General features: G+C 42.6%; 1 protein-coding gene across 4 annotated transcripts in view; it reads right to left on the reverse strand.

The window, feature by feature from the left end:
* Positions 1-620: 620 nt before the first annotated feature.
* Positions 621-25,067, reverse strand: part of Pbx3 (PBX homeobox 3) — a 191,288-nt gene continuing 166,841 nt past the window's right edge. For 3 of the 4 annotated variants that reach the window (XM_038336552.1, XM_038336554.1, XM_038336553.1), the window contains 4 exons: positions 7,494-7,659; positions 5,811-5,923; positions 4,924-5,013; positions 621-2,100 (listed from right to left, as the gene is read on the reverse strand). In XM_038336552.1, the coding sequence (XP_038192480.1) occupies positions 2,008-2,100; positions 4,924-5,013; positions 5,811-5,923; positions 7,494-7,659 (462 nt within the window). In that variant the 3' untranslated portion in view covers positions 621-2,007. The remainder of the gene's footprint in view (positions 2,101-4,923; positions 5,014-5,810; positions 5,924-7,493; positions 7,660-25,067) is intronic. The other variant, XM_038336555.1, reaches the window with a different exon arrangement.

Consider the following 25,067-nt stretch of genomic DNA (forward strand, 5'->3'; position numbering starts at 1 on the left):
AGACATTTGCTGCAACTGATTAACATTAATCTGATTTCCTGTGAGTCAATTTCCTTGAGATATAGTAAACAGGCCAATTATCTGCAATGGGCCTCTTTTATTATAAAGATTTGGACATTAGTGACAAGCATGTATGCAAATATATGGACTTTATTACAACCTGGGCAACACAAAAATAATGTTCAATCTGTTAAAAAAAACATCTAGCTGGTTGTACATATTGCAAACTGAGAATGTTAAGGCATAGGCAGAAGGGTGAAGGGGTGTTACCTTTGGATTGGCATGTGAGGCCCACTCTTTCCAAACCTTTGCTCATCTCCAGCTAGTTAAAGAAGTGAACAGGACAAGACCATCTAGCAAGTTCCAGAGCCACATTAGGTCAGAGGAATGTAAGTGCCAAGGGCAGCAGACCTGGGTTGCCCCAGGTCTGTGCTTCAGTTTCTCAGTCCACAAACATGGGAAGGGATGTGAGATGGTCCAGTGGATGGTCAAAGGCCTCACCAGGAACAGCAGCCAGCAGCTTAGCTTCACTGCCACCCTCACCTCTATTGACCATGTGCCCAGCCCCCAGCCTCCATCCCACGCCTGTGTTGGCTCAAGGAGCAGAGACACACATGACATTCAGGTTTAATCAGGAAAGCAAAGTTTATTCATGTCTGAAACTACATATAACTACCACAAGGAAGACTTCTCAATCCAGGGTGTGAGCCAGTAGAAAGGAACACGGAACGCTTTTAATACATCAGAATCACCGCCACAAATTATTGTCACGACTCAGTTTCAGAATCGCATACAATACAAAAGGAGGAGAGGGCCCGCCACACGGGGGAAATGTACAGTGCTGAATACTGAATCTGAACGCATCACAAGAACCCGCCTTTTTTTTCTTCTTTTTTTCTTTATGGATTAGTAACAAGATGAAGGACATTCAAACGCTTCTCAGTATTTACAACAGCTTGGCTGATCCTGTGTTAAGAGTCAGACCCAACATTGCCGATCTCGGCTTTTTAAAGGTTGCAAAAGCAACCCTGAGTTTTCTTTGAAAAGATTACAATGTACATTACATTTTGTGAAGGGAAACAAAGTTAATTACAAGATGCAAAAAGATAAGAAAGAGACGAACTACAGCGTGAGTATTGTTCAGAGGTAGTAAGTGAGCGCTCTAAGCTACAGAACATGTCGGGATTCTATTGGTTTGAATGAGTTCGCATGAGGTAATAAAGCTGTGTTTTGATTGGTGGGATGTATAAATACTCTTTTGCTACACTATATACAGCACTCCCGAGAGCAGGGCCTTCCCAGGCTGCCCAGAGGACGAGCACACCTTGACAAGTCTGTGCAGCACCCAGCGCACATGGTCAAACCCAGATAGGTCTGTTTTCACCTCTGTAGCAGCGAGATCTTCACCTCAGGGCAATCTGGATCCGTGGTGTCATCAGCGCAGACTCTGGGTTCTGGTGCTTCAGAGGGAGAAAGGAGGCCACCAGTCTTAGACCTAATTACAACACAAACATGACGAGGGAAGTTCCGAAACACACCTTCCTTAGGAGAGGCAGCAGACGGCGCCTCCCCTCCAAGCCCATTGGTGATATGAGGACGACAGGGACTCTGCATGGAAATCTGAGGGGTTCAGCTCAGGCAAGGCGAACCTTGCACACTCTATAATCGGGGTCTAGCACAGACGGTACTTCTTACCCTTAAGGCCAAGTAACTGGCAACTGTGAAACCGTTCATGTAAAAGATCGATAATAAATTATGATGAAACAGTCACAGAACTGTCAACAATGTTACATCTTGGCCTAATTGGATAAAGTGCTTTCTTTTAAATGTGTGTCTTAAGTTTAAATACAAATGATAATGATTCCTTAAAAAACAGGTTTCCCGAGTTCTCTAAGAAGACAAGGTTTACAGTAAAGCTGTAGGTGGTGGGTTACAAAACGCTTTCCTCCTCCTCCTATTGCTCTGAATGCGCTTATCAAGGCATGTCAGCTGGGAGAGCCCCGGGGATTAGTTAGAGGTATCCGAGTGCACGCTGCCCGGGCCTTCCGTAGGAGAAGTCACAGAAGATGGAGTTGTTGCGTCCTGCCAGCCTCCATTAGTCTGAAAGGAGAGGCACAGTTCAGTGGGTGCACGTCTACATATTAATTCCACTTCCCAATTTAGAACACCCAGACGACATCACGAGAGCAAAGATGCATTAGCAAAATGTATTTTCTGAACCCGCTTTGGCAGGAGTTGGAAGCATGTGTTAAAGTGGAATTAAATGTATGTAAAACAAATCCATCCCATCAAGTAAAGACTGGGTGATAAATCAGCTTGGTGAAGATGACTTCAGCTAGTCCCAAGCTGGCATGGAGCTTGGCCTCTGATCTGCTGGTAAAAACCACCACTCAAAAGCAACCTTTCAGGAGAGGCAGTGGGGAAACCCAACTTGATGCCTTGGCGCAACCTTGAGCTCCAGGAAACAGACACTCCAGCCAGCTTCATCACTGTCCCCATGGAGAAACTGCCCACACTTCTCCCATATATGCCTGACAGTCAGCTAATGTAATCCTTGGAAAATGAAAGCCAGAATTTCCCTCCAAATAGGAGCTTTCCAGAATGAAAATGTATGAACTGTGGAGGTGTACATGCTAGTCAAATCAGTTTTCCAATTATCTGCAAGTAGAGCCCCTCGTTGGGATGGTGCTGCTGCCCACCACATGCCGCTGGCCCTTTCCGCCGCGGACCTGCACCAGCACTAACAGTACTCAGAAACAAATTTGCCTCATGTCTTGCCCTATAGAGGCAATTGCTGAAATCAATGTCTGATCAGATTTCTGCTGTGGCAGACAGCTTGTCACTATGTATTTTTATGTCAGTCAAGAAGAGGAGGTGCTGGGCTTGTGAGTTGGGGAACACTGAGCAGAACCGATGGGGCAAGCCTTTCTGGAGGGAAGGCAAGGGCGAGCTGCCTGATACTGTCCCCGAGGCTCCAGCTAGCCTGGCCCCACACTCCACAGGACTCCTTGGTTCTCTGCCTCCCTCCTGTCCATCTGTAATTTCTCCAGAGAAAGACATGAAGGTCTTTTGGGCATGACAACTGCTTCTTCCCCAACAATAGTTGTGTGTGTGTGATTGCTGTTGCTTCCTGGAACTGGGTCTGGATCCCAGGGCCTTGAGCATGCTAGGTAAGTTCTCTGTCATGGAGCCAAATTCCATGCCCATGTTTTCCTTAAAAAAACACCTTGTTTTCTGTTTCACTGCATAGCTCTGCATATAAAAGCCCTCCCATCTCTCTAGGACAGTGGATCTCAACCTTCCTAATGCTGTGACCCTTTAACGTAGTTCCTCTTGTTGTGATGACGCCAACCATAAAATCATTTTCATTGCTACTTCATAAGTGTAATTTTGCTACTATTATGAATCATAATGTAAATATCTGCTATGCAGGATACCTGATATGTGACTCCTATGTAAAGGTCATTCAACTCCCCTAATGGGGACGCGGCCTACGGGTTAAGAACCACTGCTCTAGAACCAAGGGTAAGGGCTAGAAAGAGGGGTAGGCAGGCAATAGGGAGGAGGGTGGATAGAAAACCTAAAGGGCTGGTAGTCTAAATAAAAAAAATTGCAGCTTGAGATATCAAATTCTGGGTAGGAAAGGGAAATAAGATGAAATAATAAGCCATGGCATTGTTTTTGAAAGCTTCAATCATGTCAGGTTGGGTGGTGACAAGCACATGTGTGTCCCCTATCTAAAGGGTATGCTGTTTCCTCTCAGGTCTGAGAGTCTCCTTAGAAGGAAGCCTTACACAGATCCAAGTGTAAAGAGATCCCATCTGAAGTAAACATCAGTCCTCTTTTATCCAAACTTATAAACAACAAATGTACAATATTTCTCTCTGCATGGCAGCTGCAGGAGAGGTTGTCAACGAGCATTCTTTTTTTTTCTTTTTCAAAATAAATTAATCCTTACTCTGGTGGTTTGAGATTATGCACTGTATTATACAACAGCGTCTTATCAGGCCTCATCAGTGAAGATGGAATTCAGTCTGTAAAATGCTGCAGGCAATCACGACTTCATATTTTATCATGTTGATAAGGATATCGCACATTCTCTGAAGCATTTCAAAACACTTAAATGAAAAAGGAGAAATGCAACTAAAAGGCTTTTTATATGGCTCGTTGTAGGTTATTATGAGTTATTTATAAACCCAAAAAGAAAGATTTGACATTTCAAATGTAAAAGATTTGAGTATTTAATGGTCCTTTTTTTCCTTTACAATTGAACATCCTCAATCACTTTTTAAGTCATTAATATTTACTCTTAGAGCAAACGAAGGCCCTAAAAGGGAGGCCATTCTCCTCCTCTCTGCTCCTGACACCTCCTTTACAGAGCTGAGTGTTTGCTGTTTCCCATCCATGCCAGGGTAGGAAGCAAGGGAAAGCTTGTGAATCAGTAGCAAAGGTTGCTCTATGTTAAAGCAGAGAGGCCATTAAACTCACAGGTCACATGTTGCACCCCAGGCCCACAGCCCAATCAGCTGCCGGAAGAATGAGGTTCTTTGTTTAGCATGGCTGCTGATATGCTGGGTCTCCAAGGTTATCACCTTCACCTGCTCTGTGCTGGGGAATTTTCCTGCTGCTTGATTCTAAGATAAATGACCTGTTTCCCACCATCTCCCGAACACAGCACGGCTGCTAGAAAATGGCATCTTAATGGGCCAGTACTTAAATGCCCACTGATGATAGGACACCAGCCCCTTTTGGGCATCTGAGAGGGCTTCAAAGGACAGCTAGGTAACAAACATCAAGTACTGAGGTCCATAAAGTGAAGCCATAGCAAAGATACTGCCATCCCCAACTGCCAACAAGACGTGGAGCCAAGTCCAGTGACTATTAGCTTGTTCATTCCCACGGCTGGCTCCCCAGGGTACTCACGTTTAAGTTGTGTGGACTATACAGTGAGTTTGCTCCAAGGCCATCACTGTAGCCTCCCGTCTGATTGATAACATGACGGAGGGTATCCACCTAGAAGTGAGACGGAACAGAATTCATCACCTCAATCTATTAAAACATCATCACTTACAAAAGGGAACAATTTGAATTATGTGTGCCACAAGGGTGGAGCATCTCCAACAAAAGACAAATTTATCAATCAAATGTGACTGGAGGGATTTCAAAGATTCCTTGCATATTGAAACTCACACACCTTTGTTTTTCACACCAGCCAAACAATAGCATCTTCATAGTAATGCAGACTTTCCATCTACAGCAAGCAAATGTGTGTGGCTGTGGGTGAAAATCTACTCACAGATAATGTATGCTGAATCAGTCTCCCTACCCCAGCACATACCCATCCCGACCACCAGTGCCTAAGACTAAGAGCACTTGTTCTCAGTTAAGAGGACAAGAAAGAGGTTGAACCTGGAATCTACTTTAAGAATTCAGGTTTCAGTTTCCTGACTTACAAAAATGCAGGAATAAAAGAGCAGTATGTTCTCTTGTTCATTCTTTCCCCCTCTTTCTCCCTACCCCCTCCCTGTCAAGCACACACAATCTTCTGTTCTGTCATAACAAAGACCCCCCATCTCCATGAGCTCAAGCCAGAGCCGAATGCATTCACAAAGTTCATCAGCTTTGAATCATCAAAGACATTGTCCACTTGACTTCTCACTGAATTAAGAGGTGGGCAAATGTGTCCCATTTGGATGCACCCAGCACAGGGTCTGCATGAATGTGCAGACCACTTCATGGGTCAGAGCGGGGGAGTTTTGAGCCCAAACCCTACCCTGCCAGAAAGGCCCCAGCTGGGGCATTTCTCCTACCTGTGACTGCACATTGGCTCCGACTTGGGACCCTTGGTAAGAATCCCCATTCAGACTCTGCATGTTCATGAACATGTCCCCAGAATTTGGGAGGCTAAAAGAACCAGAAGAACCTGGAAAGGAAAGAGTTAAGTAGCTGAATAACAGAGAGCTACACACACAATCCCCAAAGACCTAGAGGCAGGGAAAGGAAAAGAGACACAGAAGGGAGAGGCATTTTCAGCTCTAGAAGGACAGAGCATTAACTCGAGATCTAGAAGGTCCTGCCACTCACGTTACACACAAGAAAAACCTTATAGAGGGCAGACCCAAATAAAAAAGAGACAAATCAAAATAGACAGAAAAACACCCACAGCCTTCTTATTTCCATTTCTCTCCAGACTTAGTCATCAAACGAGCTCTTCAACATTGCTGTCATGGTGGAGAAATACACGGAGAAGACACACTTCTCTCACGCTCTTTCTTAGCCATTACCCCACCTTCCCATCCACTAGTGTCCGTGGCCCATTAGAAATGATGGAAGTGTGAGAAAATAAACACCCTTCCTTCTGGACCTTACACATGTATTTTAATATCACCTTAGAATGTCTCCAAGCCCCTCAAATCCATCCGCTGGGGCTAGCTGCACCTTTCTTTCACTGTCAGTTAAGTTCCCTGTAATTTAAAGACATTTCTTTGGGGGCTGGACAGATGGTTCAGAAGTTAAAAGCACTGCTTGCTCTTCCAGAGGAACCAGGTTCAATTCCCAGCACCTATATGGCAGCTTACAACTGTCTGTAACTCCAGTTCTAGGGGATCTGGCATTCTCACACAGATATACATGCAAGCAAAATCCCAATGCACATGAAATTTTAAAAAAATAATAAAGTTTAAAAAATAAAGACATTTCTTCTAACTCCAGCATGAATGCCACATAAAATGTCAACAGAGTGCTCTGTCAAAAGCAGTGCATTTATCGTCAGCTGTGGGCCGCACATGCAATCCCAGCTCTTCAGTTAAGTAGAGGAATCATTCATTTGAGGCCAGGTGGAATTCAAGACCATTCTGGACAACTTAGTAAAACTATCTCAAAAAAATAAAATAAGATGAAATAAAATAAAAATTAAGGGCTAGTTATGTAGATGAGTGGCATATGCAAAGCCCTGGCTTCAACCCATATCCTCCCCACACATGTATACACGCACAAAAGCACACACATGCACACATCTCCACGTGTGTGTGTGTACATGTGTACGCGCGCGCACACACACACACACACACACACACACACACACACGGCAATGCATTCATGGGTTCAATACTATATCTTTATATGTAAGTCTAGAAAGCTAAATGGCAAAGACAGAGGCTGCACCTAGATCCTGCAACCAAGTGCCCAGCATCCGGCAACCAGCCCACATTCCCACCTGCTGATTCACTCTGACAGACCATCACAAACAGTATGTGGTAGAGCTTTACATACCTACTGAATTAAAGGCCACAATTAAGTATAAAGGTTCCAGAATCTACCAGGAGCAGGCGGGACTCACTGTGAACAGTGCGCACCAGCATGGAACATCTCCATAAGTGAACACCAATCTCCCCTTAAGCTCCACTGTGTGCTCAGTGAGGCTGCAGCTTCGGTCTATGGGATGGGGCACAGTGGCAGAAGCCTGTCTGGCTGAGTGAACGTGTCACACTCACCAGAGTTCGGCGTGGTGGGTGAGTTGGTCTGGTTGTTCTGCACGGCTGCAGCCACCGCATGTGCAGCTGTCACGGCTGTTTTTGCAGCATAGAGATTGGCCTCCTCTTGAAATTTGCCGATGTTCTTCTTGTACCTGATTCGTTTGTTGCCAAACCAGTTGGACACCTACCAAGTACAGGAACATGGAATGGGAAGGGTAGAGAAGTCAGAAAGAAAAAAAGTCAAACTTTCTGTCCTTACTTGGGATGACAAGGGGAGTCTCTGGGTAATGCTTAACAGTTTTAGGGGTTCGCTTTCCATTTTAGCATACTCTCTTAGCTCTACTGGAAGAACAATGCTTCCTGGAACTAGCCATGGGAACACTACAATGGCTGGGGCCACTGCTCATAAAAATACCCAATGTCATCAAACATAGCAATGAGACTCCTAAAAGAAGCTGAAAAGCTACTGGAAACATTTGTTAGATTAGGTATCATGAAGCGCACTTGAAGAATGACTTATTGTTCTTTTGTGGACCCGGAACAATTTTTGGCAGCTATATAGTAGAATCATGTTTGGTCTGCTGAAAAGGGACATCAATTAATAATGGATGAAAAATCCCTTTGTCTCCTGCCTTGGAAGACACTGCATGTCTGCCAAGATGGCTTCTCAGGCTCTGCCAGTGACTATGTGGGAAGCCGCAAGCTGAAAACTCAAGCCATCTCAATAACGTCAAATGCAAATGCAGAGGGATGGCTGATTATATAAAGTAGAATACATATTTTTTCTTTTTCTTTTTTTTCAAACCTCTTATGATGGCAGCTAGTACAAATTTAAAAGAGGATGCTGGCAGATGTCTGATTTCATCATAGCTCATAGACAGCAAAACTATAGCCCAATGCTCAGTGATTAGAGTCACACCATGTGCCTAGGTACCTGTGGCCGAGCTATGTAGAGACATTGAAAGTTACACAGCCATATATAAGAAGGCATGCCCATCCTGTATCGTGGAGTCTGCCTCTCTTTGTTAACGTGACAACTTAAAGATATTCCTTGGAATGGCCTACTCACCCAGCAGAGGAACTGCTGGTGTAGTGTCAGGCCACTGTTCTACCCTAGGTGTATCCAGAAGAGCTCCTCGGGGGCCCTGGGCAGAAACAAATAATGGGATGCAGTTCAGAGCCCTCCAACCCAATTTTCCACAGTGGGCAGCCCACTGGCCACCTCTGCCAAGTCTTTAATTGCTTTGGAAATGGTGCTCTCATTCTTCAGCTGGTGGCACTCGCCCTTTTGGAGAAGGCTAGAAGGTCCTGGCAGGGGATCCCTGAGACTGAGACAGCAATGGCCTCACTGCTGTCCATATGCTGCCTTAGGAGCACCAAATACACACATGCACATATACACACATAAGCACACTTTTGAGGACCAATGCTACAGCACAGGCTCCCCAGACAGGAATAAAGGAAAACCCACCCAAAATTGAGACACTAGAGATCTACGCATCTGGCTGTTTCTGTCAAGTCGGAAACAAGGTAGTTGTCCAGCTGTCCTCGGCCCAGTGTTCAGCCTCTCAGCAACATTCTGCTAGAGGTTCATTTTTTCCATGGTTCCTCTATATTTTGTCCCTTTCTCTTCCAACACCACCTTCTCCTCCTCTTCTTCTTCCTCCGTCTCTCTGTCCCTCTCTACCCCGTGTTTCTCCTTCAAGGATCGCCTCTTGGGCATCGTCTCTTTCTCTTCATCCTCATTCAAAACCTTCAGTGATCTTCTCTATAGGGACAACTCTGAAGTTACTCTTTCTATTTCTAACTTCTATGAAGAATTTTAGATCTGTGTAGATACCCATAAAACCCACCATAACCTCTGGCACACCTGGTTTTAGAGGAAGGGCAGGAGCTTCTCCTCTTTCCTCTCCATGGTCCCTCTCAGTCCTCACCCCAGATGTGATGCCAACAGCAGAGTCCCTGACTCCATCCTTGGATAGTCCTAAGTGGACATAATACTTTATTCTGGATGAAAAAAAAATCTGGTTCTCCTCATGCACTCACTGGTCTTATTGCTGACAACTAGAATTCACGAAATGAGGTCCATATGCTCCAACCATAGGACCTAACCCCTCTCCGTATTCTTTCTACAGTGCAGGCCTACAGCAGGTGTGCACAGGGATGGCCTGGTGGGAAGATAATCTGGAGAAAGAACAGGCACAGAGTCTTGCCTCTGGAGATCAGAGAGGAGGGTAAAAAAGAAAATGCTGATGTAGGGCTCAGGCCTGAAGCAGGAGATGGGGCACAAGAGGGATTTCTATGCAGAAAGTGCCAGCATCTGCAAGCCTTATGATACTTTCCTATAGTAGAACTATGTCATTCTAAAGATTAATTTATTTTATGTGTATGCATGTATGTACGTATACCTATATGTGTTTATGTGTACCACATATGCAGGAGCTTGAGAAGGCCGGTATCAGACCCCCTGGAACAGGAGTTAGAGATTCCAGGATTTGAGCCACCTGATGTGGGCACTAGGAATTGAACCTGGGTTCTCCACGAGTACAACAAGAGCTCTAAACCACTAAGTAATCTCTTCAGTCCCAAATAAAGTCATTCTAAAAACCGAAAAAAAATGGGTCTGGGATGTAGTTTTTGTGGGGCACTTTCCTGACATACACAGAGCCCTCGGTTTCATCCATAACACCACACAAACCAGGCATGGTGGTACACACCTACAATTCCTGCATTCTGGAGGCAGCGGCAAGAAGACTGGAAGTTCAAGGTTATCTTTGTCTCCATATTAAGTTCAAGGCCAGCCTTCAATGCCTGAGAAGTTGTCAGGAAGAAAGGAAGAAGGGAGGGAGGGAGGAGGAATGAGGGAAGGAAACCCATAAATCCAAAACTAACCAACCAACCACAACTCCTGAAGAATAGGATAGAAACAGTACTCGAAGGTTCAAGTTCTGACACTGCTTGTTAACACAAATTCTCTTCGAATCCACCTCACCTCCCATAGTTCCTAGCCTCAGCTCAGGAGGTCTATCTCCAGCTGGCATGCTCATGGCTGCTTTCATACAGAACAGCCCTCTGGCTTTCCTAACTTGACCTGGCATGTCTTAGAAAGAGTTAAGTATTGAATATATTGTTTATAGTGCAAAGGGAGACAGTCCCTGTTAAGGGGAAAATTGGTATTTCTTAAGAATAATTAATAAAAATTTCCCAACTCTGAATTTAGCAACAAAGGCCCATCCTAGAATTCTCTCCTTCTCAACAATTCTCTGTTGGGTTCAGTACTTTGTAGTTAATATTACCTTGACAATCAGAGAAGCTATAATACATTAATGAAACCTAGCCTAGAAAATCAGATTACAGCTTTATTAACAGTTTCGTAATTGAGGAATCTCTACCATGGAAGGCCTCATCTCTGGATATGTAAGAATCCTCTGTTTATGTACACCCCTGGACCAATCAAACAACAGTCATCACTAATAAAGGTTTATTTAATTCTCACAGTAAAATTTTAATATCACCAGCAGCCTGGGGAAGCTTTAGCAAGTGGGTTTGCTTGACATCAGATCGTTTCCATTCTGCCAGTCCCAATACTTCTTAATCTTTAATATCAAGGCAATTAAAATTAATGGCCACTCATCTGCAGCTACTGTGGGCAGTGTTTCCTTGACATCTATTGTTTGATGGGATTACCTAGAGGTTAAACTAACAAGCAAGGTTTAATTGGAAGCAATGAAAGAAGCAGTGATCATACGTTATGTTTAACCTGCATAACCACATCTAAATGAATATCTAGAAATGTTAAACTATTTCTCAAATTAAAATATGCACATCACACAATTCTGATATCACAGATTTGGATACTGTGGTAATCAGCTAGTAAGTTCACATAGCGCAACCGAGAGCAGTGTAATTAATAAAGAAATTGACACCTAAATTCAGGAACCGTTTTCATCTTTTAAACAGATCCAATTACTTGCAAAGACCTATGGTTACTCAGTGGGAAGCAAAAAAGCTACAGGGTACATGACCCCTCTTGCAACAGTGCTCATGACAGGGCCAGGCTGCGGAATGGGCCACTAAGGACGGCCTGCTCTACAGTTGAACTGTGATGGTCTGTATATTGGTCCCACAGTGGAAACAGGCAGGAAATTGGTAAAGGGGAATGGAATATGCTGTCCTGTGCTTCCCCCTTCTGACTCTCATATCAAAGATCCACAGCCCTGCCTGTGAGGGGGCCAAAGGGTCAGGTAAAAAATTTAAGATTAATTAAAAATGAGAAAAATGACACTAGCACTCTCCCGTCGATGCTCAGTGTGCCCAACCCCAGGTGGAGTCTCTGGAAGTCAGAGGAGAGGGAAGGGTACATAGTGCGGGTTGCTGAATGTCTCTGGAACCTTTCTCCCAGGCCAGAAGTAACAGAAGCTTCCAGTCTCTTCTACATGCTGTGACCATGCATGTCCCCCACCTACATTCTGCACATCACCACATAAAAATCCAAGCTGTTTTTGGATTGGAACCATAGCTCAGTGGTGCCATGTGCAAGGACCTGGGTTCAATATCTGGCATTGAAACAAAACAACAAGAAAATCCCCACGGTGACTTAATGGTGGAAAGCTTTTCACCTTTCTTATAAGGCTTCCCCTTATCCTCTCATTTTGAACTTTCAACTCAAATAGTCAATTCAAATGTAGGTGTGACCATATAAAGGCTAAATTGTTAGGACTGACACTCGAGGCTTTCAAATCTACATTATGTCATCTACAAGCTGAATGACTTCAACGAGTCCCCTTAAAATGAGCATGATAATAACACACCCTCCTTGCAGAAAAAGTTAGGTGTGTGGGTGGTCTAGGCACATGAACTATCTGACCACTGTAGCTATTATATCATCCGTGTTTTATCAGTGAAGGAATAAGAAAGCCAGACCATTTACAAGTTGCCCCAAATTACACAGCAAAATTCTGTGATGGAACCAGAACTCAACCCAGTACTCCCCCATCAGCATTTTCTGATGAATTTTCTGATTTTCTAAGAATGTTTACTGAGGACGTCATAGTCAGTATTGGCCTCAGTGCTGTGGAGAGCTTGAAAAGTAACCACATGGTTCCAGTCCAACTTTACAATATGATCATGAAAGCAAGGCCAGCCCCCCAAAACAATTAGCAAAACTTGAAGGACAATGATGAGGTCACACGGAGTCACAAAGATGTCCTAGCAGGTCGGAGATATTAGAGGACACTTCCTCAGTAGGGAAGAAGCTGAACTGGCCTTGACTTCACCCACTCCTTAGTGCTTTGATTAAGTCTGAACTCCAGCGGCAAACCCTCCAGAAGTTCACACCAACACAAACAGCACAGTGCTCCTCTCCCCAGACCCTAGGGACTAGTCACTTCTCTAATCCTTCCCCATCGCTCTCTTTTCTAATGATCTCTAGTATTTCTTTTTTAAAATTGTTTTTATTGAGCTATACATTTCCTCCTACTCCCCTTCCTTCCTCCCCTCTCCCTTTCTACCCTACCGGTGATACCCATGCTCCCAATTTACTCAGGAGAGTTTGTCTTTTTCTCCTTTCTATATAGACCCATGTATGTCTCTCTTAGGGTCCTCTTTGTTGTCTAGTTTCTCTGGGGTTGTGGCCTATAGGCTAGTTTTTCTTTGCTTTATGTCTAAAAGCCACTTATGAGTAAATACATATTGTATTTGTCTTTCTGGCTCTGGGTTACCGCATTAATATGTTTTTTTTTTTTCTAAATCTGTCCATTTGCCTGCAAATTTCAAGATGTCATTATTTTTCACCTCTGTGTAGCCTCCATCTCTCTTTTGGTAGTGAAAGAGTCAGGAAAACCACTCTAAGGGAAGAGGCTGGGAGCATCTAGCAGTGTTCTGGAAGAGGTGAGATCTGAGAGGACAATCAAGGAGTAAGTGACATTTTGGTAAGGGAGGGAGAGACATTGGGATGTGTGACAGCCAAGATCCCTGCAGGCGGGGCAGCTGTGGCTGAGGAAGGGACAGGTAGAGCCTGCCAGTGTGCCTAGAAGGTCTCATACCACTGCAGCCACAATATGATGGCTGATGGCGAGGGCTGCTGGAGCTGGCCTGTCCAGTGCAGAGGGTCTGTGAGCATTTGCTGGAATCCTCCCTAAAGTAATTTTGAAAAATCATGTACTTGCTCACACATTTTTTTTATTCCTTGTACATTTTTAAAGTTGGCATACACAATTTTTTTCATTATAAGTCTTAGAGTTATAAACAATGTTATTTAGTATGTCACAAATGTTGACATTTCAAAATAAAACTGCAATACTACTCCTTAAAATGTGGTCAAATACAATAGCACAGCAATTCAATACCACTATCCACGTTCAAACAAACACACTTGCTTTTTGAGATTCAGAATTTTACATTTTTGTTCTTAAAAATATATTTCCATTTTATTTCTCTCCCATATTATCCTAATGCAATATACTTTTATGCATAGCATAAGAAATATATGGAAATTTAAACACTTAAATTGTTTTTATTTCCTATAATTATAAGGTTATACATGTTTGGTATTTCCTTCTGGATTAAGCTGTCACTGCACTTAATCTAAAATTGGTCAAAGCAATACAAATATACTTACTTTGGTAAATAAAAGTACTTATTTTGAACAATAAATGTAAGTTTATTATACATGCATTTCTTGATCAGAGAGGCAAGGGTTATAAAATTCTGAATGAAGCATAGGTTATTACCAATATGCTTCATATTACCCCTTTCTGAGGACCAAAGAGGGCCTCAAAAGACTCTGAGGTACTGGGGCAATTATTTCTTCTGGAATGGGAGATGGGAGGTGGGAGGAAGGAAAAGACAAGTGACACGAAGCTTCCTGCAGCAACCGTAAGGAGCTGGGTTTGAGGAAGGAGAACATGCACTCATACAAAGGCCCATCAATGAGGTTTAAGCCTCTGCATGGATGCCCTAGGGCATATCCTCAGCTCCTGGCTGGATCAGCAGGGTCTCCCTGGAGAATGTTGTCTGAAGTGGTTGAGCTAACTCTAGCTAGAATCCTTCTTGTGACCATAGAAGGGAAACCCTAGGGCAGGTTTACTTGGAGAAGATCTCCTTCACTGTAAGCATGGGGCTAACTCGGGGAACCATTCCCATGAGACACAAAGAACATTTGCACTAGACCAAGAACAAATTTGTCAGTTCCAGGAAATCAAAGATGTTCTGAGTAAAGAAAAAAATTGTGTGTGTGACTTAGTATTTAGCATAATTTTTCTGGAGATGATGCCAACAAAAAAAAATATATATCCTTTGACCAACATTAATATAAGAACTTATCTTGAGGAATTTACAGACAGTTATACAAAGATATTTACCACACTCCTGCTTACAATAACAGCAACAACAAAAAAGATAAAATTTATAGGAACCTGTATGATGGAAAACAATCATTGATTACAGATCATGTTGAAGAGAAATACTTATTGACATGGCACTATTCATAATATACTACGAAGATGGGAAAAGCTAAGTTTTCCTTTCACACAATATGCAGTTGCTGTGTGTGAAAGACATAGATGCATACATACATAGACTTGCATTCATGCACAGGAAGAAAGTATCATCCCAACCACCAAAAGGAGGTCATGATTAAGGGCAGACTTTGTTGGCACATATTGCTTAACAGATAAGATTTCTATAAAGTACTTCTATCTGTACAAACATGGTAATATGTGGTGTTCTCATATACACCAAGACAGCCGTGTCAATGGGCAATCACTGTCCTGGCTGCACTTCACTGTCAACAGAAATGTCATTATGCAGCTTTGCTTTTCAAAGCAATTACTGAGGCTGAACGTGGCAGCACATGGTTGTAGTCTCAGCACATGGGACGCTGAGGTAGGAGGACGGTTTGAGCCTGGGTGGTCGAGACCAGTCTAGGCAACACAGTATAGTAAGGATATACCATTGGGAAGTCACACACTTAGGAGTTTTATGCTGGCCCTAGGGCTACAGGAAGAATCAACTCTTATTCCTTGTTTGGGAGAGGTTTCAAATAGCAGGCCTGAGAATTCTGAATACAAAATTAAAATCTCTTTGTAAATCTCAAGCCATTAAAATTTCCCAACAGCTTTGTGTTTAAGAAAAGTTCTATGTTAAAATAAAAAGATAACCCATCTACAATGCCTGTACAGTCACCAACAGGCAACTAACTGATCAGCTGGCTTTAACTGTATCTTCCATTTCCACTTCTATCACATTCATTTATCATGTCAATACCAACATTAAATAAAGAAGAAACCATCAATTAAAGACTTCCCAGCACAAGTGCAAGGTACAAGCTCTTCCTTCACAGCGCTTCTGCACAGACGGCATCAGGGAGAGGAGTCCGCTAACATGGAAGCATCACTATCAAAATTAACAAACTGAAAATTTATGAAGCACAGCTCTTGACAAACTTGCCAATGTGTCTCCTCATGTTTACTTGCGACGCATGCTTTATGTAGTGTGCCTAATTAAACAGACATTATGGAAAACTGAAATGGCGATCTGTGTAAAATGGGACATGCAGTGTATCTGCATGGTTAATGTTTTGCCTCAATCAAATAGTTCTTCCCTAATCAATATGTTCTCATTCTCATGCTGTAGCTCAGTTTTAAATGAAGAATACAAAGCAAGTCTAAGTTGTTTTAAGGTAAATGTCTTGGTAAACACTAAGCCTCAATTCATTCACTCCTGTGCCCTGCAGCCGTCTGGTAGCTTCTGAAGGGCAGAAAGCCTAGACAGCCGCATGGTATGTGTCCCCAGGGGCTCCAAAGGACAGATAAATGGGCCTGAAAGCTAACCAGAGCCATCCCAAATTCCTGCCTATCTGACTATGGGCTAGTCATGAGAGTTAAGGCTCACCTGTCCTGGGCTACAAGAGGGGCCATGATGCCCACTCACGGTGCTGCTGTGAAAATTAATCTTTCTATTACAAAACCCTATGGGGTTAAAATATGGATCAGATTAATAATCCAAACCTTTTAAATCTCCTAATTTTAGAAAATAAACTCCAAATTTATAATAACTGGCTCAAAAACCAACTTTTGAGACACAGTCCACCTCTAATAGTAGAACCAGAAAACTTAAGACTCTGCTTCCACACTTTTTGAAATAAAGTAGATCTACTTGTCAAGTATATTTTTGTTTGTTTGTTTGTTTGAAGCTGTGAAAAATTTTTATCGCCATAATGTGCTGACACCCTTAGAGTTTGGCTTCGCCCTTTCTCCTCTCCGCATGATAGACTGGTAACCACTCGTGACATTTACAAAGAGGCTCATCTGCGAGTCTATAAACTGTCAGCCTTGCAGCCACAGTGCAGAGGACGGCACCGCTCATCTTCCTAAAACCCGTGCTGAGAGCTGCTTCCACAGATGGTGCGCCCTTTAAGATTACTTATCTTTCCCTCCCTCAGAAAAAAAAATCATTTCTCCCACTTCTAAAAATAAATCTAGGTTAGGTAAACACTCCATGGCTTCCTTCCTAGGCTCTAGAGAAGCCACCACATCTCACAACGGGGGCATCACAACTATAGAGCTACTTTCAGCAGTGCAACTGTCACTGGGTAACACAGCATCCCAGAATCCAAACTCAAGGGTACTCTAAATAATAATAGGGCAGATTTTTACCCTGAGACGTTTCATATAAATCTAATGCCAGTAAATAAAAACATAAAATTTTATTCAGCCCTATATAAAAGTCCTAGCCAAGCACTACCACCCACCACACACAAGCCAGTTTCTTTTGAAAAATCCAGAGAAATGTCATTGGCTTTCTTTCCTTCTCTTTATTATTATTCCTTACAATGCTGGAGGTCATCCTAGGGCTTCTCACACACTAAGAACACTGGCCCTGACTGACTTCATTTAAAAAGGAGAGATCTAGTCTCAAAAGGAATCCTGCCCTTGAACATACATGAATACATCTCACCAAGACTGCATCACAGGAGTAAAGAATACAGCAGGGCTATGTCGTGAGAGCCTAAGAACAGACTCATTCCTTCCTTACCCTGGATCTCGGGTTTTTGGAGTCTGTGAGAACTTGGGGGCTAGGTGTTGTGCTTAGAACCCTGATTTGTTGGAGGTCAGAACCACTAGCTCCTGTCCCAAATGATCAGCTTTCACCCCCAAATGCTGGCTAAATGGATGCTAAATAGTACTGGCAGGGTACTCATGACACACTACCCTACACTGCAGTCTACACAGATGATCTCAATAAACACTGAATCTCGCCAAGAGACATCAGCACTCTTTTTACACATAAAGCATGACTCGATTAAACAGCCTGCTCCAGGTCCTGGCACTCAGAATATGTGACATGAGAGGGCACTCCCATTGTCTAGTATGGGCTATGAGTAACTTGGCTAGGAGCTGGTGCACCTGAAGGACAATAGTTTAACAAGTTGAGTAAGACAAGAGAAAGGGAAAATTACCACTCTAGGATGTCCCTCCTTTGGTCTTCCATTGTCACCTTAAATGGTACCAGTTAATAAAACAATCAGTTTTTTTTTTTAATTCACATTCCACCCCTGGGCTCTAAGATCTCCAGCCAGATAATTCACCCCACACATCTCATGAGTGTTGGAAATACACTGTGTTCCCCAAAGCAGCCCTCTTATTGTGGCCTTGACCTCTCGCATGCCATCTTCATTCTCATTCTGTTGGTCACCACCCACCCTCTTGTAGTACCGTGTGGCAACATTTACCAAGGCTTCCTAAGAGTGCAGTGCCATGCTAAGCACTCTGTGGCTATCAATCCTCCTAACAACCCAATGAGATAGGTTTTACTATTTTCCCTATTTTATAAACAAAAAAACAAAGACATAAAGAGTCTCACTAAATATTCCAGGCATGCAACTAGCAAATGGTGGAGCACACAAGCAAACCATGATGTCTGAGTTCAGAACAGGTCTAGTTAGTCGCTTCCCACTTAGGCTCCCATTTCTACTTAGAAAGTTGTCTTTTCATTCCATTTCCAAGAATGAAATCTTCAAACACACATGACTCATGCTGAACACTAAAAGACTGAAGACTCAAGTGTTTGCCTACGTGTGTGTCCCTGTGTGAGTCTGTGCATGTGAATGCAGAAAACCTGGAGGTCAAAGGCATTGGACGCCCCAGAGCTGAGTTACAAGCTGTTGCGAGCTGCCACATGTGGATTCTGGAAACCGAACTTGGTTCACTACAAGAAGTGTGTACTCTTAACCATGAGCCATCTCTCCAGTCCCGTAAGACAGACTTTTCAAAGAAGCAGTGCTTGGTTTTGGTGGGATGTAGTCTATTTTTTTCAATTATGGTCATCTCTCCTGTTTCCTTCTTTCTGTTCTTCTAGTCCCCTATTAGTATCCCTTAACATTCTGAGATGGTTCCCTATCATTTACCTCCAGTCATCTGTGTGTATGTATATAATATGTACACCATACATCTCTGCATACATATTCTATATACGTGTGTATTTGAATTTATGCATTCATTTCTAAACAAGGTCTTAGGCAAAGTCAGTGAAATTTTAATATATTGTATTTCTGTTATCAGTTAATTAAAATGTTTTCAAATTTACATTGTAGATCCTGCATTAAAACAGAGGTTATTAAAGGTACTGGTTGAATTCCATTCAAACAGAATTTTCTAGTGTCTTTTTATTACTGATGTCTACTTTAATTCTGCTGTAGTTGGAAAGCATATTCTGCTTTAACTTGTTCAAAATGTACTAAGAAGCCACCCACGGTAGAACGTCACTGTTGTTACAGCACACTCAGGTGGAAGTAAGAAGATGAAGACTTGCACAGCAAGTGCCAGGTCAGCCTGGGCTACCTGAGTACCTGTCCCTCCCAAAAACCTAAATAAATAAAGAGAAAAATAACATGCATTAAAGGTGTTTCATTAGCCTAGAATACATAGCTAATGTCTAAAATGGACAAATATTGAAATATATATCTGTCATTGTTGGACAGAGTGTTTTATGTAACTGAGAACTTGTGTTCACATCTTCTCTATCTATGACACTTAACATGTTCCAGAATCACCAACATCAGTACTAAAGTAGGATCTACAGGAGGTCAGACCCTTTGGTTCAGAGCTTACAGGCACAGGGTTCTGAAATCTGCATTCTGACAGGTCTCTAGATCATTCTTATACATACTAAAGTGTAAAACACACTTTCTTGTGTCTGTGCTAAAATGTGCATGTGTGTCTATCTTCTGCTCAGAAACAGAAAAATATGGAATTCTGCTGTAATTTTGGGGTTTTAATTTTTCTTTGAAATTACTGAAGTTTTGGCTTTATGGGTGTGAGTTGATATTATTGTTGCTCAAAAAAGTAGATCTGCTATCACAACATTATTTTGTTTTGCCAGTAAAGCCTTTTGTCTTGAAGCATTTTGAATCTGGTATAGCTTTCTGTTGGCTATTGCTTGCCTGCTCTACATTTTTAAGGTTTCTACTCTTGCTTTTCTCATGTCCTTATATTTTAAGTATGTCTCTCAGAGAATACATAATTTTCATTTTATTTGACTGTTTTCTGCTTATTTAGACTATCATATGATTATTGATATATTTGGGAATCTTATCTCATAAGTACTTCTAATTTGTTTCATCCTGCCTCTTTTTAACCCTCTTTATTTGGCAATTATATAGCCCTCAGCACTACTGAAGTGACTAAAGGTTTCACATTCTTGATTTCTATAGTTTAACATTAGTTGGCACTTTATTAGTTGGTATTTTCCTGAAAAATGCAAGAACCTTAAAATATACCCCTTCGTCACTTAAAGGCATTATAATCATGTCTTCATTCTATGCATGGTATAAACAAAGTAGGCCATTAGGATCCTTGTGCAATAGATTTTGATTCAGACCCACACAGCGACCCTCTGCTTACCATTTCCTACATCTGCCATCCAGTTGAAAGTCTTTTTACTTCTCTATGAAGAATTGCTTTTATATATTTTTTAAAGAGAAAGAGAGACAAATTCTTTCAATTTTTGATAAAAAAAAATCTTATTTGACTTCTATCAAAAAGCATGTTTGGCAGGTATGGAATTCCCAGCTGACATTTGCTTTAAATCGTCTCTGACAATGCCGGCCCTCCCTGTCACAGCTTTATTACTCAGTTCAGTTGTGGATGGTGTGAGTGTTGCTTTTCTAGCACAATCTTATTTTCCCTCTGGATGCCTTTGTTTTGACTGCTTAGTGTGGATTACTATTTATTTATTCTGTGTGGAGACTACAGTTCCTCCTGAATCGGGGGCTTGGAATCTGCCATAAAATTTACAAAGCATTCATTTAGTACATTTAAATTGATATGCAATGCTGGAGCTAGAATTATTTTCACAAATCTCATCATGCATCTCTTCAGAATACTTCTTGTTCTATGGGATAGCAGCTAACACTACACACATATAGCCTAATAATCACACCTTTTCATTTGATATTATGTTATATGATATCTCATACAATTGCTCATACTTACAGTAATTACATGAACTATATTAATATGGGTTATACCAAATATACTTACATATAAATCTGAATATGTACTCATGCATGTGTGTATATATATATATATATATATATATATATATATATATATATGCATGACTCTACTAATTAGAATGTGAGCCCCATAGGGCAGGATCTCTGTGGCATTCGTTATATAACATTGCCCAATGACTCTGAAGTTGCTAGCTGAATGCTATTGAGTAAGTTAATTAATAGATACAAGTAAGACATATAAACCACTCAATCTCACAAGTGCAGGCTCTCCCCAGTCAGGGTCAATTCTGACATTCCAGTACCACATCTACCATCTTAAGCCACTTACCAAGCAAGCATTTCATGCCTGGGTTGGACACTGCTAGGCACTAAGAATATAGCACTGAACAAGACAAGCAGTTCTAAACAACATGGAATTTACCACCTCTAAATGAACACCACTGGACAGTTCAATACTTAGAATTAATTATGGTAAGAGTTGTGGAGGAAAAGGAGCTATGAGACTAGGCAAGGGAGGGCATAAACTGTCATCAAGGGAAGCTAGCTCTGAAGGAGCAGAAATTGGTACACCATTTTTTCATGGTTCTTGTGGGTAGAGACCATAAGAAAAACACAGACATATTTGACACTTATACATTCTGACTCTTACATCCACCTATAGTATTTTCTCTCTGAAGCCCCCATAATTCTATCTCTAATCCAGTCACACATGAAGACAGCAGGTGGAGGTGCACAGCCTCACTCAAAGCCACAGGGATGGTTTGGAGACAGTAATCTTGGTTCCTAGAACATCACCTTCACAGGACAAAACTCGCTATGGCCACCTGACAGACCAGCCTGGTGATGAGTTTTCTTTGCTAAGAATGTCTTTCCTTCGCGATCTGAGGACATCTTCTCCATGTCATCTTTCCTACAGGGCCATTCCTGGTACTGTCGGCAGGAAGTAAGCCTCTCCTCAGTGTGTCTGGGCACAGCTGATAAGTGAGCAGGGACAGAGAACCGGCCAATAGACAAAGAAAAGGCAGTAAAGAGCAACTTTGGAAAAGGCTTCTGGGAGGGAGCATCACAGAATCGTAGAGAGGGGTGCCAGAGGGCTAGGGCATGCATCCTGTACTGATCTGGGTCTTTGCCCTTAGGCTACCCCATCTATTTTCTGATCACTCCTATCTCTTGCTCTCCACCCTGCTGTGGGCCCTGGGGCAGCCCTCTGCCTCAGGCTTGCCAGTTGCTGCAGGCTGGTAGGAGATGAGAGAAAAGGAGGCCACGGTATCTACTCCCCTGGCATCTTCGCTGTAAAGCTGCCTCTTCTCAGAGCTTGTTACTTCTTTCTCCATCTAACCTCCTTCTTAGGTCCTGGCAACCCTTCCTGTATCTCTTGGGGCTAAGAGGCAGCAACAGAACCAAGTGCCAGCCTCTTCCATTGTTTCCCTATACTCTGCCCACAGTTTTATAAATAGACACTTTATTAAAATTGTCTGACATTATTCTATTTTGAGCATGCCATCTGTTTTCTGCTGGGACCCTGACTTGCAGATTAGCCTACTGCCCTGACAAGCCTCACAGAAGTGAGGCTCTAGGAAGGTGAGGTGCAGTGATGAGAGACGGCGTGCGGAGGGACTGGAGGGAACATACGTTTACACGGAAGAACAGGACTGGGTAAAGTGAAGGAGGCAAAGCTGGCAGGTCCACATTCAGATGAAGATTCCTTTAGGGAAGAAGAACCACTTAACTCAAAACCACTTAACTCTGCCATGGCAACAGAACAGTACCTCTGCTCTTAGGTCTGGGTATCACAAGGGATGATAGAGGTTCCCTTAGAAAAGCCCAGTCTGAAACAGGCATTTTTGACATTCTTGGAGCAAACCCTACTACCCAGAGTAGACAGCCCCATCTTCAGATAACTCAAGCGTCCCTGGTCTGCACTAGGTGTTACAGCCCATTCAAAGTACTCTCATATTTTTACATCTGGCTCTTTTATTCTTCACACATTGTTTAGTGACAGTTGCATCTCCACCAGGGTACAAAATAGAAGCTTTTAGAACATGAGAGTCTGTCATCTTTTAAAACACTGGAAAAGAACCTCTGTAACACAATAGCAGCCATTTTCCTCCACGCTGCTTCTGGTCTATCTACAGCACACGTACAGCCGAAACCCATTTCTGCTGGTGTCTGCTGCCAAAGCAACTGAAAAGGCCTTTATGGACAGCTGAAGCAGATATGGTAATTTGATAGTCATCTTTTTTTTCCTGCTCTAATAATTACTTTAATGGTCGTCTTCTTGTTTTAATAGATTTTTTTAATAAGGAAATCTTACTTACAAATTTTAATTAGCTTACTGAATATTCACTGCTTTGGAGTAAGTAGTTTAATGAGTAAGAGATCTCAGACTACTAACTAGCCTAGCTTCTCCCCAGTAGCTAGGGAGAGGAAGCAGTCCTCCTGAGAGTTCAGGCTGTGCATACAGCCAGACTCTAGTCTGGGCCCCTGGGATGCAGGAACCACACTGCCACTGGCAGGAAAAAGGTAACAATCCACTTTCTTCCTTTTTATCAAGCATCTCTACCCCAATTTCACCACTTATGAAAGCCTGCGACAGTCCTTGTCAAATCACTCCTGAGCCTCTGTCCCCTTATCTGTAAGGAGCAGGGCGGTGTCCTCTGTGCTGCACTGTTAACAGACTGGTCCTGTGCACCAACGTGAAAGGCTGTGGGGTACACTAACAGCAAGAATGAAGAACTGACCCCAATGCCACTTAACCTCTACTGTTTCTAGTTCTCTTCTTTTCTTACAATACTTTTACGACAGCAATGAAAAATATGTTAACATTTTTCATTCTAAAAACAGCTAACAAAGAAGACAGACTCAGAATCGGAATCAGGAGAACAATGGAGACTTTGTGTCTTACTAACTTGAATAATCCATGTGGGTTAGCTCTACTCCAAAGTAAAAGTGTATTAATATCTGCTCCACTAATTAAGAATATGTGACAACTTAAGTATGAGCCTTGGTGCATGTGAAATTCGCAATAACAGCTTTTGTGACTCTTCAGTTTACTGTATGAAAGGGGATTCCAGCTTTTCAGTTGAACTGAGCCTCATAACAGGAGGCTCCATTCTGGCCCAGCTGAATTCTAAATGGAGAACTTGCATTTACAGCATGCCGTTGTGAATTAATGAAGGACTGCAATAGGTTTTGTCTCTATTCTCCTATCCATTTGTGTTACTACACATGTGAGTTTTGAGAGCTAAGGCACAGACAAACTTAATACATATAAGAAGAAATTCTTACCCTTTTCTCCAAAACCTCTCTCCCAAATCTTTCCCCATTGTTCTTAATAGCAACTCTGTCCCCCTGACGATCAGGATAAAAATGTCAGCCAGATCCGACTTTTCCACACCTTCTACCACCAGCAGACCCTGCAGGTTGTACCCTGAACCCAGCTCAGCTCATCATCTCCACCACTGACACTCTGGTCTAAGTCACTATCATCTTCTGCCTGGATCACGACAGCTGCATGTGGGCTGGTATCTGCTTCCACTCACCCTCATGATTGTTTCCAGTACAGCCACTATGGCAGTCCTGTTAGAGACAGGTCATTCTTCTGTTTTCCATCTGACTCAGAGTAAAAGCCGCAGTCATGCCCACTGCCTAGCAGCTGTGTGGACACCCCAGACTCTTTGCTCAGGCTGCTGTGGTCTCTGCTGAAGTGTTCCTCATCAGCCGCACACAGTGTCAGCTCTCCAACTCTCCAGACTTCTCAGGAGGTGGCTTCCTTCACCCACTAAGCAGAACTCATGCTCTCCCTCCTTTATTTTTCTCCACAGCATCTGTCATTATCTAACTTGCTATCCCTTTGTTTTATCTCTTGTTATATTTTCCCACAGAAGCTTACACATTCTCAAGAGCAGGTTTATTGTCATGGCCATGGACACTTTGGGTGAGGTGAAAATGTACATACAAAAAGAAGGCGCGCATTCTAAGTACAGAGCTTGACAGATTTCATAGCATGAATACACCCAGGAACCCAACACCCGGATCAGGAAGCATTCCTTCCCTCTCCACTCACTACTCCCCAG

Source organism: Arvicola amphibius, chromosome 7, assembly GCF_903992535.2.
Source record: "Arvicola amphibius chromosome 7, mArvAmp1.2, whole genome shotgun sequence".
Lineage (NCBI taxonomy): Eukaryota > Metazoa > Chordata > Mammalia > Rodentia > Cricetidae > Arvicola > Arvicola amphibius.